This window comes from Castanea sativa, chromosome 6 (genome assembly GCF_040712315.1).
Source record: "Castanea sativa cultivar Marrone di Chiusa Pesio chromosome 6, ASM4071231v1".
Classification (NCBI taxonomy): Eukaryota; Viridiplantae; Streptophyta; class Magnoliopsida; order Fagales; family Fagaceae; genus Castanea; species Castanea sativa.
Genome location: NC_134018.1, coordinates 7,493,296 through 7,512,361, shown reverse-complemented (window position 1 = coordinate 7,512,361; position 19,066 = coordinate 7,493,296). Strand labels below are relative to the sequence as shown.

Below are 19,066 nucleotides of genomic sequence, written 5' to 3'. Positions count from 1 at the left end.
ACTAACTTTTTTCTAAGGACAATTGCAATGGTAAGCATGGTTTTTAAGCTTGGACCATTCAATGAACCCAAAAAATAAAGAGAAAAAGAGAGGTTCAAGATTATTAAGGTTGAACTGAGATTAAACCGTAATGATGTGATAATTAATTTAATAATTACTTAATAAATAAATATATTAAATTGGAAATAATAGAAAATTTGACTAAGATAAGAAAATATTTAGGTACCAAAAACGCAATTTTATAAAAATAAATTATATATATTTTGTATGAAGCCTACGTCTAAATTAAGGCCATGCCTCAGGCACAAATTAAACCAAGCCCATGCCTTGATGCTCAAGCCCATTAGAATGGTCAACTTCCCAATGAAATTTGAAAGTGGAAAACAAAAAAGACAAAAGGACTTAAAAAGAAGAACCTAGAAGTCTACTCATTAAATAATAGCCCAAATACAAAACAAAGCCTAATAATAACGTGGCTGGTCAGTGAGCAGATGACAGCCAAGCATTACTTCACCATCTCCATCGTCTGCAAAGCAACTCCAGAGTCCACAGTCCAGACACAGAAACTGAAACGGCAAAAGGCAAAAAAAGGAAGAAAAATTAGAGAGAAAGCGCGAGTGAGATAGAAAAGAAGAAGAGAGGCGATGCGATCTAAAGATCTAACAGCATCTCATGGTGGTTTGAAGCATCAACAATGGTGGTAAGTACCAAAAATAAAATTCAGATCTGAACCGCAAGAACCGTCAGCGGTTCTCAAACCCGAGAGGTTCGATCGCAGCTTGCACGGTTCACTCCTTTTCTTTCATAGGCCGGTTTTTGAGAGTTAAAACCTGAATTGATGAACGATTTCCAGTTAATCCGGTCGGACCGTATAGTCCAGTCTGGGTTTCACAACCTTGATGGTAAGTTGACTTTGACAAAATCAACTAAAAGTGAGTACTCCTTTATTGCCTTCTCATCCACACCATTTCTTATTAATTGCGGAAAGAACAACCAAAAACTGGTTACTGCCACAAACCCAACCGTCAACGGCCCCGAAATCGCCCGATGTAACTGCCACCTGTTGGTCACCGCCTTCTTCACGACAACCTCAATAGCTGTGCACACACCATGTAGAGCAAAGAACCATGTTACCTCCCACGTGGGATGCACACGTGTAAAGTAAAAATATATTAATTCATGAGCTAGGCCTGACACTATGAAGGTCGAAATTATGGCCGGTAGAGCAGCCCAATGTGACCCAATTACATTAGCAGAAATACGACGTATGGGAATGTAAACGGTAGGTCGTAGAATACTTGTAACCATAAGGTTCCATCTATGACCCCAAAAGTCTTGTAGTGAGGTAGCAAGGTAGGGCTCATTGAACTGTGGCTCGATCTCAAACCCAAAAATGGCTTTAACCGGAGCAGCAGCCAAGGCTAGGATCATTTCTCCAATAAGGTAAGTGTGGCAACAATAAAGAACTAAAATAACATATGAATGTAGATATGGTCTATAGTTATAGGCACATATTATCATGGCAAGCAACAAGGCTTTTATAGCCAACAACATATATCTAGTCACTTTTGTAGGATTATGAGATTTTGGGGTGCTTTTGTGAGATGGGTTTTTATTGTTTTTGGTGTTTGGAGATGGATCTTGTTTGAGTTTAATGGGAAGGCAAGCAATGGATATGAAATGAAGGAGTTTTGGTAGCGGTGGTGATAAAGGGCCTTGGTCAAAGGCAAAGAGGAGGAGCTTGAAGTTGCCAAGCCAACCAAGGAAGAAGGCAGTGGGGCCACCAAGATGGAAAGAGTTGAGGTTACAAGGGAGCATGGTGAAGAGGTAAAAGATGGGGAGGAGGAAGAGGAGCCTTATCGTTCCTCTTGGGATCTTTGCAACTATGTAGTAACAATAACAAAGAGATGTGACGGCTGTGATCCATACCTTTATGAAGTTCTTGATTTCAGCATGCATTTCTCTTTTTGCCTCTCTTTCTAGCAATGACTGAGTTGTGATGACTATGATCTATATCTTGATGAAGCTCTTGATTTCAACGTCCAATTCTTTCCTTCTCTCCTTTATTTTATGATAAGTTTGGTCAACATGGCGACTGTATTGATATGAATTGGACCGGACGAACGCAAACCGTGACTGAGTCCTTTGATTTGATGTATTGAGCTGTTTGCATCTGTTGTTTGTGGTTTATGGTTTTGACTTTTGAATGAATTCGATACTTCTGGTAAATAAGCGCAATAATGAGCTCAATAAATAATTAAGCGCAATAATCGATAGTTCTGGTATTTAGCTTTTTGAGTTTTCTATATTTTAATTTAAATAATTAAATTTATAGTATTAAAAATTGCCATTTTATATTTTCTTTTACAAAAATGAAATTAACTGGCTTTTTTGGGAATGAAGATCGTGTTTGAAGATCTTTCTAAAAAAAAAATAATAATAAAAAACTGGTTTGAAGATCGTGTCCATTGTCCACAGCCCATACCATTACGCTAGATGCTTAAATGTTTATATAAATATATATATATATATATATATATATATATTATTTTTATTAATATTCATTTGAGCTCATTAAGTTATAAGTATGGTACAGTACAGATTTGCTTTTAGATTTATACACCAATAAATCAAATATTTTTTTACAATAAAATGGGGTAGATGACTCCATTCCAAAATAAAATAAAAAATTAACAATAATATAAAAATTATAAATTACAAATTTAGTCCTTATCTTTTACTCTAAATGTCAATTTGGTTCTTAATATTTCAATTGTGTTAATTTGGTCCTTAACCTTTTAGTGTCGTATCAATTTAGTCCTTACCGTTATTTTTTGAATGGAAAAAACTTATGTGTCAAATGAAATAGTAGTTTCTCCAAAAATAGTAAAAAATTATTTTCCATATAACATCAATTGCCAATTATATTGCCACATCAGATTTTAAAAAATAAAAATAAAATCTACACACAATTACATTCATCTCATAAATGGTTCTAGTATCCCTAAAAGTTTCCCTCTTTCTTGTTAGTAGTATCATCTCCATAGGTACCAAATGACAAATTATTGGTCTCTCTTAGTTATTAAAATATTCAAAAGAGGGGCATGAGGGTCCTCCTCCAAGCCCATTGGTCTTTTCTTAATTGACCCTACGCTGTCCCATACTTTCTTCTTGGCCAAGAACAAAGGTTTTAGTTGGATCAGCGACTTTGATTCCATTAACTCCAGGAGCAACTGGTGTATTTTTGTGGCACACGTGGTTCTTCTCCTGAGACTGTTGTCTTTCCAATGCTGACTCTAGATTGCCATGTATTTTCCTCTTAAAGTTAATCCCAGAAATCATGAGATAGAGAGAACAAACCTACGGCTGCTAGAGTTGCTATCTGCAATTTGATCTTGACCCAAGTGAGAGTCAGAGTGAGAGTGAGAGTGAGGGTGAGAGAGACGAATTTGACGAGAGAAGAAGTTAGGGATTTTAGTTTTTTCCCAAATTACAAAATATAATAAAGAAAAAAAATTATAAAATCAAATAATGAAGTTACACAAATGAGAATTATTTAAGGGTGCTTAGAAGAATAGTTTAATTTATATTATTTGGATATTTTTAATATAAGTGTAGGTAAAAAAATATGTAAAAATATATAAAATATTATTTAAAAAATATAAAAATATATTTAAATTAACTTGCCATACACCCTTTAATGTTTTCGGAGAATGGAATATCATAACATCGGAATCACCTCACAAGTACCTATCACACAATTTATACAATTAAATAGAAGGTTGGAGAAGCCAAAAAGATTGCCACATTATTGTCTAATACGTTGTGAGTCTTGTGACCACTTTTTTGTTTTTAATTGCTTTGACATCTGGCCACTCACCACAGCGTCGTCAAGTCAAGTGCATTAAAAGCCCATTACAAACTTCCAATTACTTGCTACAAATGATGGAAACTGATGCCCCAGGGTGGCCCAGTTGGTGGAGATTCGGCAAGCAAACACAAGGTCTCTCGTTCAAGTCGTGGCGGGTATCATGTAGAGGTAGGCTCCTAGCTTGCTTTGCGCCTCTTCCGTTGGCTCTCTTGGGGTGCTAGGGTGAGGTCTGTGACACCCCGGTCACATTAGCTATGACTCAATTCAACATTCCCTAGCGGGAGGGTACCCCTATTAGATCACGCCCTGGAGGGTAAGCCTTATATGGTCGCCCCCGCCCCCCTTTCGTTTATCAAAAAAAAAAATGATGGAAACTAATATATGTCTTTTTGAAGGAAAAAAAAATGGTATATGTTAAGATTGAGAATATGTGAAATATCTGATGCAATCCCTCTTTAGTCTTTTCCATCTCACAAAATATTTTCACATTTTCACCTTTATATATTTTTTACTTCTCTTTAACTTTTGTTATTTAAGGGTTAAGATTGAAAATTTCTTGCATCATATGCAATACTTATGTTATAATACGTGATTTAACCAAGCAAAAATAATAATAATGAAGAAAAAGAACATAATAAAATACATAAGATCAAGTAATGAAGTTATAAACACAGGTACAAACCATTTAAGAGCATTTTTTTTTTTTAAAGATTGTCATCTTTATTTTATTTCATTATACTGTGAGCGACCGCGACCCCGGTCAGCCAATTTTTTCTCAAACTGGGCCTAACCCGCACGAATGAGTGGGATTGTGATGCTTAAAATGAACAAATTCACTGTAAAATGTACTCCCCCTAGATCGAGGGTTTTATATGGAGTCATCACTTATTTAATTTAAATGAAAAAAATAAGAAAACCTTCAATATAAAAAAATGCTTCTGTTGTATTAATATATGACAATTTACATCAATTTTGTAACAAAAATTTACAATGCTTTTTGTCCTAGATACAATCTAAGAAAAATAAATTATATTGCTTTATTTCCTAGTTATATTCTAAAAAATGTGAAATTGCATATACAATAGCATAGTCTAGAACCCTTGATCTTAGTTCGGAAGCTAATTTATGAGATGGGAAGGGATTAAACACCCATCTCGCCAGGTAAAACCGGTATTCTAGGTTAAGGTGGCCAACATCATGTCATGTCAAACAAATACAAACAATATGTCATACAAACATGTTAATTTGCAAGAATTGTAAGCAAATATATGTTAGGGGAATCTGACATAAAGAGAAAAAAAATGAAATTTGTTAGATAGCAATTTTAATGTAAAGAAAGCATGAAGGTAGTGGCATGGTCATCCAAGAAATCAATGCAAATAAAGAATTCCTAGCCTAGATATGTTCATCTAAGTGTGTGAAGAAAAAAAAAACAAAACAAAATTGTCATGTTATTTGTCATCAACATAATTGCAGAGAGAAAAAAATAAAATAAAACATTTAAGCATATTTGATTATCCAAGCAATTATGAAAAGAAGTAAAAGAAAATCCCTTAGACATTTTCATCAAGAGAAAATCAAAATACTTAGACATGTTTGTTCAAGCATTTAACAAAGTAAAATAATTACCTAGACATATTCATCTAAGTATTCAAGAGAAAGTTGTGTTTTAACCTAGAAGTGTTCATCTAAGCATTTAAGAGAAAATTTGTGTACTAGCCTAGAAGTGTTCATCTAAGCATGTAAAATGAATATCAATGAGACATATAGGCATGTTCATTCAAGCATATCATGAAAGAAATAAATAATGACTTGTTAAACATTTATTCAAGCACGTGTAGAAAGTTAAGAACATAATTAACTACTTACCACCATAGAGCATAAATTAAAAGGGGGAAGTGATCACTTAAAGGGTTAGGGAGAAAGCAAGGAAGTACTCAACTACAACCAAAGTAAGAATAATGGTTGCACAACAACCTTTCTTTTTTGCTTTCTCACTAGCTCTTCAGAAGGAATTCGAGGTCCAGAAAATGGAAGAGGTCTTTTCTATTTATAGGGGAACGGATGGCTTAGCTTTAAAGCTAAGTTATTAGCTTTCTTCTGAAGCTAAGGGAGGAGATAAACCTATCTAAATGAGCTGGAATGGATTTGATGTTGATCCTCATTTGAATTTTGAAAGGAAGTTGAAGATGATGCTGAACTTGTGTTATCTTCTGCATCTGTTTCGTATATTGACTCTAACTTTCTGCTCAAAATTCCAATTGATTTAAAATTAGTGTTTTCTGAAAGGGAATTCAATTATCTACAATTTTTCCAGAAATAGAGAAAACCAAGTTTCAACGTTTTCCAGGCTAAAAATTCGATTTAAGCTGCCGCTGAAAATAGTAACGTTTTTTGAGCATTTTTCTATTTTTTTGAAAATTTTCAAAGAATGTATCTGTTTTCCTATCCAACTTGTATTTCAAAAAATTTCTTTTGAAGTTAAGGGAGGGAATAAGCTTGATCAGATTGGGTGTTGATCCTCATTTGAAATTTTTGAAAGAAAATTGAAGATGATGCTGAATTTGTGTTATCTTCAGCACCTGTTTTGTATTTTGGCCATAAATTTCTGCTCAAAATTTCAATTGATTCGGGAATAGCTTTTTTTTTTAAAAGGAAATTCAATTCTCTACAACTTTTCCAGAAATAGAGAAAATCAAATTTCAACGTTTTCTAGGCCAAAAATGCGATTCAAGTTTCTGCTGAAAATAATAACGTTTTTTTTTAGCATTTTTAAAATTTTATTTTATTTTCATGGATCATATCTTTCTCTCTCCAAATTGTTTTTCAAAAGAGCAGATAAGATGCCATAAAGGAAAAAAAATTTTATTAAAAAAATAATAAATAAAATGAAATCCAATCAAAATTCACACTTAATTAATTTTAAATTAATTCTTGTTGGAACCAATCGAAATTAAGTGTTTAAGATAGGACGTGATCGGGCCCATCATGTAGGTGATCCATGATCATTTGAAAATTGTTTGTATAATAACTTTTAATCAGGTGGTCCGATCAAAACCCATGACATACCATTATGATCGTTAGTTGTAAAATGGGGTGTCTACATATACAAAGTTTCATCCATTGTGAAAAATACTTATCATCTTAAGCTATTCCCTAAACCAACTAATAGGGTCTAGGGACAAATGAAGTCACAACATAAAAGTGTGGTATGCATCTTTGTAAAATGGGACACTAACTTTTGCCCAAAGGCAAGTGCAGTGGTAGGCTGACTTTGACAAAATCAACTAAAGTTGAGTACTCCTCTATGACCTTTATATCCTAGCTATTAATTTCTTATTAATTGTGAAAAAAACAACCAACCACCAACCACCAGTCACTGCCACAAACACAATCGTCAATGGCCCTGAAATTGCTCGATGTAACTGCCATCTATTGGTCACTGCCTTCTTCACCACAGCCTTAATAGCCATGCACACGCCATATAAGACAAAGAATCATGTTACCTCCCACGTGGGATGCACACATGTGAAGTAAAAATATATTATTTCATAAGCTAGACCAGACACTATGAAGGTCGAAATAATGGCTGGTAGAGTAGCCCAACGTGACCCAATTAGATTAGCAGAATTACAACAGATAGAAATGTTAACGTTAAGTCATAAAATACTTGTAACCATAAGGTTCCACCTATGGCCCCAAAAGTCTCGTAGTGAGGTGGCAAAGTAGGGCTCATTGAATTGCTGCTCGATCTCAAACCCAAAAATGGCTTGAGCCGGGGCAGCAGCCAAGGCTAGGACAGTTTCAACAGCAAGGTAGGTGTGGCAACAATAGAGAACTAAAATAACATATGGATATAAGTTTGACCTATGATCATATGCATGTATTATCATGGCAAGAAACAAGGCTTTTATAACCAACAACATAGATCTAGTTACTTTTGTAGGATTATGGGATTTTGGGGTGCTTTTATGAGATAGGTTTTTGTTGTTTTTGGTGTTTGGAGGTGGGTCTTGTTTGAGTTTAATGGGAAGGCAAGCAATGGATATGAAATGAAGAAGTTTTGGTAGCGGTGGTGATAAAGGGCCTTGGTCAATAGGCAAAGAGGAAGAGCTTGAAGTTGCCAAGCCAACCAATGAAGAAGGCAGTGGCGGCACCAAGATGGAAAGAGTTGAGGTTATTTGATTTGCTTTGTTGCCATTTTTGGGTACAACAACATGTTATATGGAGCAAGTGCTAAACAAAAATATTTGTAAATCAAACCACATGTTTCATTCTAAAATATTCAATTCGAACAATAAGGGTGTGTTTGATAACTTTTTTTTCCTCTTATTTTTTGTTTTAAAAAAACTATTTTTTAATTTTGAGATTAAAAAATTTGTTTGGCAACCTAAAATGGACAGAAAACAAAAACTGTTCTCAAAACTCAATTTGTGAAGGAAACTGAAAACATGTGAAAGACTGTTTTCAATTTCTAATTTTTAAAAGTTAATGAAAATATGTATTTAATTTAATAAATCTGTCTCATTTAATGAGTTAGCACTAGAGTTCAAGTCCTAGTAACAATATATTTTATTATTTTATATTTTTTCTTCAAAAAACTATTTTTTAAACTTCAACTAACCAAGCATGTTTATTATTTCAAAAATACAAGAAAATTGTTTTTTGTTAATTATATTCCCAAAAACAAGTTTTTGAAAATAGAAAACGAGAATTGTTATCAAACATAACCTAAAATTTTTCACTATTATTATTATTTTTTAATTATAGACAATATTCTTTGATAACATTGCACCACAAAGATGTGAGGTTATACATTATATAAAATGTGCAGAAGAAGAGGAGGTATACTATATATTCGGTGCATATATTCCTCATTTTACATGGAGGTGGACTCGACATATATGAGGTTTGCTTCTATGTGAAAGGAAGAAAAAATACACTAGATATATTTTCATGCAGAAGAGAGCATAGGTTGATCATTTCATTATTATAGGCAAAATGACAGTTGGCATTGATGCACGATATATTGCACATGGGTGCCACGTTAAACATAAATGCTGCCTTTTCGAAGTCAGGAACACGTTCAATATAGGAAAAAATCCAAAATTGACCCTTTAATTTTTAGCTTTTTTCATTTCAATCCTCTAACTTTTAGTTTTGTTATTTCAGTCCTCTAATTTTTAATTTTTGTCAATACAAGATTTCGTTAGAGCTCAATTAGGGGTCGTCGTTAACACTGCTGAAACGACGCCGTTTTGCTTTTTTTTTTTTTTTATTAATTTTATTTAATAATTAAAAAAATAATAAAAATCTGTAAAAAAAAAAAAAATGACAAGACACGACACGACATGACACCCCTGAAATCAAAACAAAGAACACAACATGACACCCTTCCGCGGCCTCTTGAAGAGCAAGAATAGCACGGCTCTAGAACCTCAAATCCGTCTAAAAACAAAGAGAATTTTATCTAAGAAAAACAATTCGCACAAAAAGAACAAGAGAAATATATAAGATCAATTTTCACGGCAGCCAAACAGAGGGGAGGGATATAAACAAACCTTCAAGTCTTGTGCGATTTCACGAACAAGACGCTGGAAGGGCAACTTGTGGATCAAAAGCTTGGTACTCTTCTGGTACTTGCGAATTTCACTGTTCAAAATCCAGAAGAAAATTATGGTTTTGGAAGAAAATAAACGACCAAATTACAAAAGTTAGAATTTTTCCAAAAAATAATTACCGAAGAGCAATAGTTCCGGGACGATAACGTTGGGGCTTCTTCACTCCACCAGTTGTGGGTGCAGATTTCCTTGCAGATTTTCTCAGTTAGGATTTGGGTGTCGTGTTCTTTGTTTTGATTTCAGGGGACGTAGTTCCCCTTCAATGTTTTTTTTTTTTCCCCAGATTTTTCTTATTTTATTGTAATTTTGAAATTAAAAAAAAGGCAAAATGGCGTCATTTTAGCAATGTTAACGGCAGCCCCTAACTGAGCTCTAACGGAATCCTACATTGACAAAAATTGAAAGTTAGAGCACTGAAATAACAAAATTGAAAGTTAAAGAACTGAAATGAAAAAAGTTGAAAATTAGAGGGTCAGTTTTGAATTTTTGCCTTCAACATAATATGTTGCTTTCTCCAGGAACAAATATGGTTTGACTTTTCATTTCATTGTGTAAATATATTTATCAATAATTTATTTGTGAATAAAGCTGAAATTTATTGTGATTCTGTATGTTTTTATTAATATCTTTACATAGTGTTTTTTTTTAATATGTAGGGGATTATTCAAGAAAAAGGGTAAATAATACATAATTTAATCAAGAAAAAAATATAATAAAGAGAAAAAATCATAAAGTCAAGCAATGAAGATAGACAATTCAGAATTGTTTAATGTTTTTTAAACACGATAACATGGTGTTTCTTATTCTCATATTTTTGGTGAATTTTTCACAAATTAAATTCATTATGTGATTCAATATTAATATGAGAGGTTGAAATTTCATAGCATTTTTCTTGGAAGCACTGATAGTTACTTATTTACCCAATTAAATAGAACGTTGGGGGAAGCCAAAAAGATTGCCACTTTATTTTCTAAGAGCAATTGCATCAGTAGATGCATAAGTGTGTATATTAGAAAAAGTGCTCAAATTTACACATTTTTTTTTTCAAAAATAGCCCACATTAGTGGGTGTATAAGTGTGTATATTTACACATCTGCTACAGTAACCGTATATATTTACACGGTTATCATGGCTTTGCAAATCAATATTTTATTTTATTTTCCCTCTCTCTAGTCAGATCTCTCTTATTTCTCATTTCTCTCTCTCTCTCTCTCTCTCTCTCTCTCTCTCTCTCTCTCTCTTCATCTAAAGAGCATCAACCATCCACCCACCACCACAATCTAGTACCACCCCACCACCACCATTACAACACATAATAATCCAACCAAAAAAATCAATGGAAAATCAAACAAAAAATCAATAGAAAATGGAACCTAAAATCAATAAAAAAAATCAAACCAAAACCCACGTCGAAGTTGTTGTCACTACTACCATGGAAGCTTGGGTGGAGTGTTTGCTACTGCCATGATAGAGTGAAGATTTGGACCACTGTTTGCGGCAATGTTGATCTGGGTGTTAGGGTTGTGAATGCATTTGAGCTTGTCGTCTTCAGTGACTGAGCTAGGTCTTGATGAGTCACACTTGGCCAGCAATAAGAGGTCGTTGTTGAAGGAAGAGTGAGAGTCATTAGAGCTACCTGTGGAGTCACGAGAGGCTGTTGTTGTGGTGTTTGAGGAGGAAGAGGGGCTTGAGGAAGCTAAGAGGAGACTGTGTGTGGTGGATATTGTGGGTAGTAGTTAGGTGGGTAAGTTAAATAATTAAATAATAATATTAAATGATTATTTAAATAAAACATAGTGTATAATAGATGATTTGATGGGGTGTTTTTGCAAATTGCTTGTGTAAAATAGAAAAAATAGGTTCTTAGTGTAAAATAAACATAAAATTTTAGACGGAGTGATGCGAATGCTCTAACACGTTGTGAGTCTTGTGGCCACTCTTTTCTCTATTTTTTTTTAATTACTCTGACATCTAACCACTCACCACAGCATCATTAAGTGCATTAAAAGCACATTACAAAACTTCCTCCTACTTGCTATAAATGATGGAAAATGATATATGTTTTTTTGAAGGAAAAAAATGGTATATGTTAAGATGGATAATATGTGAAGTATCTGATGCAATACCTTTTTAGTCTTTTAGAGCATTAGTAGTAGTGAAGCTAAATAGCTATATAGCTATTTTAGTTTCACCAAAACACAAAAATGCATGTTACAATAGTGGAGCCATAGCTAAAAATTTTTAGCTTCTTGCTACAGTGCACAGCTATTTATGGCTATGCACTGTAGCAAGAAGCTAAATTTTTTTATTTATTAAACTTCGCTCTCTTCTCTCATCAAAATAATTTTTTCTCTTTTTCTTTCTTTCTCTCTCTTCAGCATCCCTCATCTTCTCTCTGCTTCGCCGGCCAGGTCGCCAGCGGTGGTGCTCATAAAATCCATTTAAAACCCACCGAATCAGACACCCAGCCCCCTGAAAAACACCGGATCGGACCACTGTCACCGAAGCAAAGCCGATTCACCAAACCCACATCACAAAACACCACAAAACACAAAACACAAACCCACAGAGATAGAGTAGAGAGAAAGATCGAAGCAACTCTAGTCCAAATTCCATACAACCACCACAAAACACAAACCCACATCACAAATCACAAACCCATGGCAGATTGGTTAGAGTAGAGAGAAAAATCACAAACCCATGACATAACCCACAAACCCGCGTCGACGAGGAAGGCAAGAGCCTCTGGTGGTTTGTTGACCGAGTTGTGGTGGTCGGTTGCTGATTGGTTTGCAATTTTGGGTTGTTGGGTTTTTTCTTGATGGGTTTGTTAACAATGGTGGGGGTTTGGGTTGTGATCAAGGTGGTTGGGCTATGAGTTTGGTGGGTCTCAGTGAGTCGATCTTGCGATGATGGGTTGTGATCATGGTGTCTGGCCAGTGGGTATCTAGCAGTGATCATGGTCACTGGGTAGCGGGTATTTGGAGGTGGCTATGGCTGGGTTGTGATATGGGGGTTTAGGTGGCAATGGGTTTGCTGAGTTGAGAAGAAAGAGTGAAAGTTTGATCACTTTGTTGGTTCATCTTGGTTCAGAGAAAGTGAAAGAGATAGAGAGGAAGAAAGAGAAAGAGAGAAAAATAAATAACAAAGAAAAAAAGAAGAAGGGATATTTAATTGAACTGGTAAATGTTCTCAAAAAAAAAAAAATTGAAGTGGTAAAAAATTATCATTGTAGTGGTGGGGGCGGTGGTGGAAGAGTCGGTGGCGGCAGCGGTAGTAGTAGTGGTGGCGGCGGCGGCGGCAGTAGTGGTAGTGGTAGTGGTAGCGGTAGCAGTTGCGGTGGCTGTGATTGTTGTTTATTATAGTGGATATATTATTTTATTGCAGTAAATATATTATTTTATTGTGATGTTTATATTATTTTATTGTGTTGAAAGCTAAAATAGATCCACTGCTGTTGAATGTTTTGTAAAGTGAGTAGGTAAAATAGATAAAGTAACTTTTTATGGTACCAAATAGCTAAATTTTTAACTCCACTGCCGTTGATGCTCTTATATCTCACAAAATATTTTCATGTTTATATATATTTTTATTTCTCTTTAACTTTGATTATTTAATAAATTAAGATTAAAAGTTACTTGCATTAAGTGCGATACTAATATTATAATATGTGACTTAACCAAGCAAAAAGAATAATAAAAAAAAAGAACATAATAAAATACATATATAAGATCCAGTAATGAAGTTATAAACACAGGTGTAAACCATTTAAGAGCATTTTTTTTAAAAGATTGTCATCTTTAAACCAACAAATAAATGTGACTTTTGTTGGGACCAGGAACAAATGAAGTTACAACATAAAAGTGTGGTATGCATCTTTGTAAGATGGGACACTAACTTTTGCCCAGAGGCAAGTGAAATGGTATGTTGACTTTGACAAAATCAGCTAAAATTGAGTACTCCTCTATGACCTTTATATCCACACCATTTCTTATTAATTGTGGAAAAAACAACCAACCACCGGTCACCGCCACAAACATAATCGTCAATGGCCCTGAAATTGCTCGGTGTAACCACCATCTATTGGTCACCGCCTTCTTCACCACAACCTCAATAGCCGTGCACACACCATGTAAGATAAAGAACCATGTTACCTCCCATGTGGGATGCACACGTGTGAAATAAAAATATATTACTTCATGAGCTAGGCCAGACACTATGAAGGTCGATATAATGGCTGGTAGAGTAGCCCAACGTGACCCAATTACATTAGCAGAAATACTACGGATAGGAATATAAATGGTAGGTCGTAGAATACTAGTAACCATAAGGTTCCACCTATGGCCCCAAAAGTCTTGTAGTGAGGTGGCAAAGTAGGGCTCATTGAATTGTGGCTCGATCTCAAACCCAAAAATGGCTTGAACTGGGGCAGCAGCCAAGACTAGAACAATTTCCACAGCAAGATAGGTGTGGCAACAATAAAGAGCTAAAATAACATATGGATGTAAATTTGACCTACGTTCATATGCACGTATTATCATGGCAAGCAACAAGGCTTTTATAGCCAACAACATAGATCTAGTCACTTTTGTAGGATTATGAGATTTTGGGGTGCTTTTGTGAGATGGGTTTTTATTGTTTTTGGTGTTTGGAGATGGATCTTGTTTGAGTTTAATGGGAAGGCAAGCAATGGATATGAAATGAAGGAGTTTTGGTAGCGGTGGTGATAAAGGGCCTTGGTCAAAGGCAAAGAGGAGGAGCTTGAAGTTGCCAAGCCAACCAAGGAAGAAGGCAGTGGGCGCACCAAGATGGAAAGAGTTGAGGTTACAAGGGAGCATGGTGAAGAGGTAAAAGATGGGGAGGAGGAAGAGGAGCCTTATCGTTCCTCTTGGGATCTTTGCAACTATGTAGTAACAATAACAAAGAGATGTGATGGCTGTGATCCATACCTTTATGAAGTTCTTGATTTCAGCATCCATTTCTCTTTGTTCCTCTCTTTCTAGCAATGACTGAGTTGTGATGACTATGATCTATATCTTGATGAAGCTCTTGATAAGTTTGGTCAACATGGCGACTTCATTGATTTAAATTGGACCGGACGAACGCAAACCGTGACTGACTATTGTCCTCTGCTACAGAAGATGATTGAGAAAATAAAAAAGGTCACAACTATTTTTGATGTATTGAGCTGTTTACATCAGTTGTATGGTTTATCGTTTTGAATGAATCGATGGTTCTGGTAAGCGCAATAACGAATGAACAAGAATCCTAGCCTGGTCTATTTAACTTTTTGAGTTTTTCTATATTTTAATTTACATAATTAAATTTATAGTTTTAAAAATTGCCTTTTTATATTTTCTTTTATAAAAATGAAGGAAAAAAGAAAAGAAAATGAAATTAAACGGTTTGAAGATCGTGTCCACTGTCTACTAAATGCTTAAATTAACTGATTATCATAAAAAAAAAAAATGCTTAAATTAACTGGTTTGAAGATCTTTCTTAAAAAAAAAAAATGGTTTGAAGATCGCGTCCATTGTCCACAACCTATACGCAAGATGCTTAAATGTTTTTATTTATTTTTAAATATCTTTAAATTTATACACCAATAATTTTTTTAACAATAAAATGGGGCAGATGACTCAATTCCAAAATAAAATAGAAAATTAGCAACAATATAGAAAATGGTTTTACTATCATATGCTCTAATGGCATACATTCATAAACTGTTTTAGGAAATTTTTTATAGAAAACTGAAAAATTGATTAACTGTTTTAACAGTTTTTCAATTCTCCATAAAAACTTTCTCAAAATAGATAAGTAATGTATACACTAACGGTATACATTAATCGGACCCCTATAAAAATATAATTTTAATTTTTTCAAATATTTATTTATTTATGATGATCGGATATCCGCCAGAGAATAGAAGATCACTCTATTTTAAAAAAAAAAAAAAAAAATTCTTTGTTTGGTTTTTAAAACTATGGTTTTGATTTGTATTTGTTTGATATCTCGCAATTTTCGGTAGCTTATTTGTATAGTATTTAGTAAAAAATATTTTTTTTCTTAGCTTTTATGTTAAATATGTGATAAAAATTAAAAACTAAAAACTAGATTTTTTCCCTCAAAAACTAATTTTGTTTTCTCATTAAAAAAAAATTAAGACAAGCAAAAAGCTAAAGATTTTGTGCCAAACAAACGCACATCTACTTCATTTAAAAAAAAAAATTGACATTTCTATTACATACTTGCATAAGAGAATTCTATATTACATCCACTCTCGTTAGACAAGATGTCAATTTTGTCCCGCCCCTTCCCACTTCATCCCGCATGGGTTTTCCCCACCCCGCATGGGGCGGAGATGGGTTTAGACTTTATAGACCAACCCTATGTTGATAAATGTTATAATTGTAAATTTTCATACCCTAAAACTCATTTATTTAGACAAACATCTACTCAACATGGCTCTCTACCTCTATTTTATTATGTGTTATATTATGAGATTTTTTTTTTTGGTAATATTATCTTGTTAAACACGTGGATAATATTATTCAATTTTTGCTAAAGATTAGTTTGATTTGATGGGATAAATTTAGTTGTAATTTCAAATACATTTTTATTAATAAAATAAGTTTCATTAAAAAAAATTGTAATAATTATGAGGCAAATTAACAAAAAACAAAGTTTTATGGGGTGGGATGGGGCTTTGTGGGGCCCTAAAGGGTGGGGATGGGGCAATAAAATTTTCCTTGTAATGCGAGGCAAGATGGGGATGGGGTAAGACATGCAAAATCATGCAGGACGAGGGCAAAGACCTCACCTTTGACCCTACCCTGACTCATTGCCATCCCTACGTTAGACGTGCAAATAAGAGTTATAAAATTAAAAGGCAAAAAAAAAAAAAAAGTTTTAGGGATGCTAAGTTAATCAACAGTTTGATTTAAGTTGTTTCAAATTAGTAAATTACCATTTAACTAAATTAAAACACAAAATGAATGAATACCATTGGATCATTGGAACTGGTGCCAATATATTCTCCCCATTTTTTAGATTTTAGTATGAAATGTGGCTTTTTTTTTGTTGTTGAGTTTTTTGGTTGGATAAGTTTATTTTTAATTTTGGTTTTGATTTTGATTCGTTTTTGTTTTGGGTTTCTCTATCAAAATGTTTTTTTTCCCCTCAAATTTTGATATTTGCTTTTGTTATTTTTTTATAGATTACAAAAATCACTAAAATGTTAATTTGAATTTTAGTTCTTTTGTTTCTAATTTGAAATCATTGGGATCAAATAAGTATAGGGTTGAACGTTACACTGATTTTTTCTTTTTCCTTCTTAATCTTATTTTATGTTTTTTGTTGGAATCACAGACATGCGGAGATAGAGTCTATATTCCATAAGGCATAGAGAGACATGGAGTATTCCCGTAACTAGTAAAGTCTCTGTTTTGGTTTTTGTTTTTTTTTTTGGTTTTTTTTTGTTTTTTTTTTTTTGTTTCCCTTTCCTTTGTTTTGCAATATGGGGATTGATTATTATTTAGGTTTGGATTTCTTGGTTGGATTAGTTTAGATTTTGTTATTTGAGTTAGATTTGATTTTGAGTTAGGCTTCCATTAACATGCCTCCAATAGATTTCCCTTTCTTTTGTTTTACAATATGAGGATTGATTATTATTTAGGTTTAGATTTCTTGGTTGGATTCGTTTAGATTTTGTTATTTGACTTAGATTTGATTTTGAGTTAAGCTTCCATTTACATGCCTCCAATAGATTTTCCTCTCTCTCTCTCTCTCTCTCTCTCTCTCTCTCTCTATATATATATATATATATGTATATATATATAATTTAAATTGTAATTAAATCTTTGTTTTTTATTTATAGATTTTCCTCTCTCTCTCTCTCTCTCTCTCTCTCTCTATATATATATATATATGTATATAATTTAAATGGTAATTCAATCTATTGTTTATTTTTAAAATTTTAAATTATTGTTGAGATAGTTCTGGCTTGAATTAGATTTTAATAGAACAAGTATAAATTGAATAATGTTGTGCTCCACACCAATAAACATGTGGTCTACTTTCATTTATTTAGACTCAGTAGTTACAGTTTAGATACAGATGAGAAGAATTTTAGATAGAGTTATCCTTGCTAACTTCAATCTGATCTAATCTCAGTTGTTTTAATATATACACACACACACACACACTTGTGTGACAACATGTGCCATATATGTCCCTTTCTTGAGAGAGAGATGGACTGCAAAATGAATCCTAACCAAAGCACATAGCCTCAACTCGTTCCCCAAAACGTAGCCCATTTTTGGAGGGAGCTTTTGTGATGTACATGAACTTGTGCAGTTCACAATAGTTTTAGACATCTATAGTTACTAGTGTACATATCATTCAATCGCCGAATCCTGATTGCTCAGCACCTATAATACAGGCTTCATTACAACTTACAAGTCACTGAGAAAGGGACCAATGCTCACAATATCTTTTAATAATCATTTACATTGCACCATAACAATATCATTACATTTTGGCATTATCTTAATATAAAGATAGACCAAGGAATTATAGGATCATTTAAAAATGTAAAAATAAATAAACATAAATTTCTCTCTGTATTATTTTATCTGCTACAAGATTCTCCCTCATATATCCTAGAATCAACTGAAATTTGCCTATAGGCAAGTGGACTTAATGATATAATTTTATTGAACTTTTTAAAGAGCTTATATATATAGGGAAATGTTAACGGGCAAGTGCCAGTTAAAGATGATTTATTATAGGGTCCACTTCACAAAAAAATTAGTATAAATTGATAAGATGAGCCCACTTAATAAAAATATTAGTATAAATTGATGAGATGACTGAAAATATTGTTAACAAGTGAAACTCAAAAAATTAACTTTATTGGCTCTACACTCTATAAAGTTGGTTAAAAATCTAACATAAAACAAAATGATTTGGCGTAAAGTTGTTTCTTAATGGCCACCTACCCACATATATAACTTATTGACAAATTGTATTAATATCTTACTAAAAAACTCCCATTCTAATTCCTCAAAAGCCCAAAATCTTTCACAAAGAGAACTTTTTGTTTTGTTTTTATTGTTTTTGCTTTGAGATAAAATTCTATTCTAACTTAATTTAAACATTTATATGTGTAAAGTTCATTTTCTAGAGACTTGAACTCTAAGCCATGCTCCCCCGGCCCCCACTCTGCAAGAATTAGTATTTATGCAGTGACCATCAAACTGTGCTAGATGGCAACATAATGATATTATTATGTTTATTTTTTTGACGAATTCCTTCATAATGTAACAAATGTCCATTTCTACATGATTGGGTAGGAACAAGGATTAGCCAACAAATAATATATTTTGTCCATTAAACTTAATCCACTCTGGAGACTAGACTAAATATCACCATCAAATATCCTCCTCTCTTGCTTTTTGATGCTTGAACCATCAATATAAATCCAAATAAGAATTCAAAATTGGTTTAGTCTGATAAGCCTAAAATTTTTCACTTACCACCAAATTAAGAACCTATAAAATAGACGAGTTATTCT

The 19,066-nt window shown here is 33.4% G+C and overlaps 2 protein-coding genes and 1 pseudogene across 2 annotated transcripts; all 3 read right to left on the bottom strand.

The window, feature by feature from the left end:
- Positions 1 to 396: 396 nt before the first annotated feature.
- Positions 397 to 2,197, bottom strand: LOC142638885 (putative long-chain-alcohol O-fatty-acyltransferase 1). The gene is made up of 2 exons (XM_075812954.1): positions 709 to 2,197; positions 397 to 566 (listed from the first exon to the last, which is right to left on the bottom strand). The coding sequence occupies exon 1, from the start codon at positions 1,957 to 1,959 to the stop codon at positions 889 to 891; it is 1,071 nt and encodes a 356-aa protein (XP_075669069.1). The 5' UTR covers positions 1,960 to 2,197; the 3' UTR covers positions 397 to 566; positions 709 to 888.
- Positions 2,198 to 7,105: 4,908 nt separating this feature from the next.
- Positions 7,106 to 10,958, bottom strand: LOC142639374 (long-chain-alcohol O-fatty-acyltransferase-like; annotated as a pseudogene).
- Positions 10,959 to 13,306: 2,348 nt separating this feature from the next.
- On the bottom strand, positions 13,307 to 14,617 carry LOC142641326 (long-chain-alcohol O-fatty-acyltransferase-like). The gene has a single exon (XM_075815736.1). The coding sequence runs from the start codon at positions 14,469 to 14,471 to the stop codon at positions 13,386 to 13,388; it is 1,086 nt and encodes a 361-aa protein (XP_075671851.1). The 5' UTR covers positions 14,472 to 14,617; the 3' UTR covers positions 13,307 to 13,385.
- Between the last annotated feature and the right edge of the window lie 4,449 nt (positions 14,618 to 19,066).

Bases quoted from the DNA above. Each gene is read 5' to 3' on its own strand.
- LOC142638885 (XM_075812954.1), bottom strand. From the start codon at position 1,959: ATGCATGCTGAAATCAAGAACTTCATAAAGGTATGGATCACAGCCGTC.
- LOC142641326 (XM_075815736.1), bottom strand. From the start codon at position 14,471: ATGGATGCTGAAATCAAGAACTTCATAAAGGTATGGATCACAGCCATC.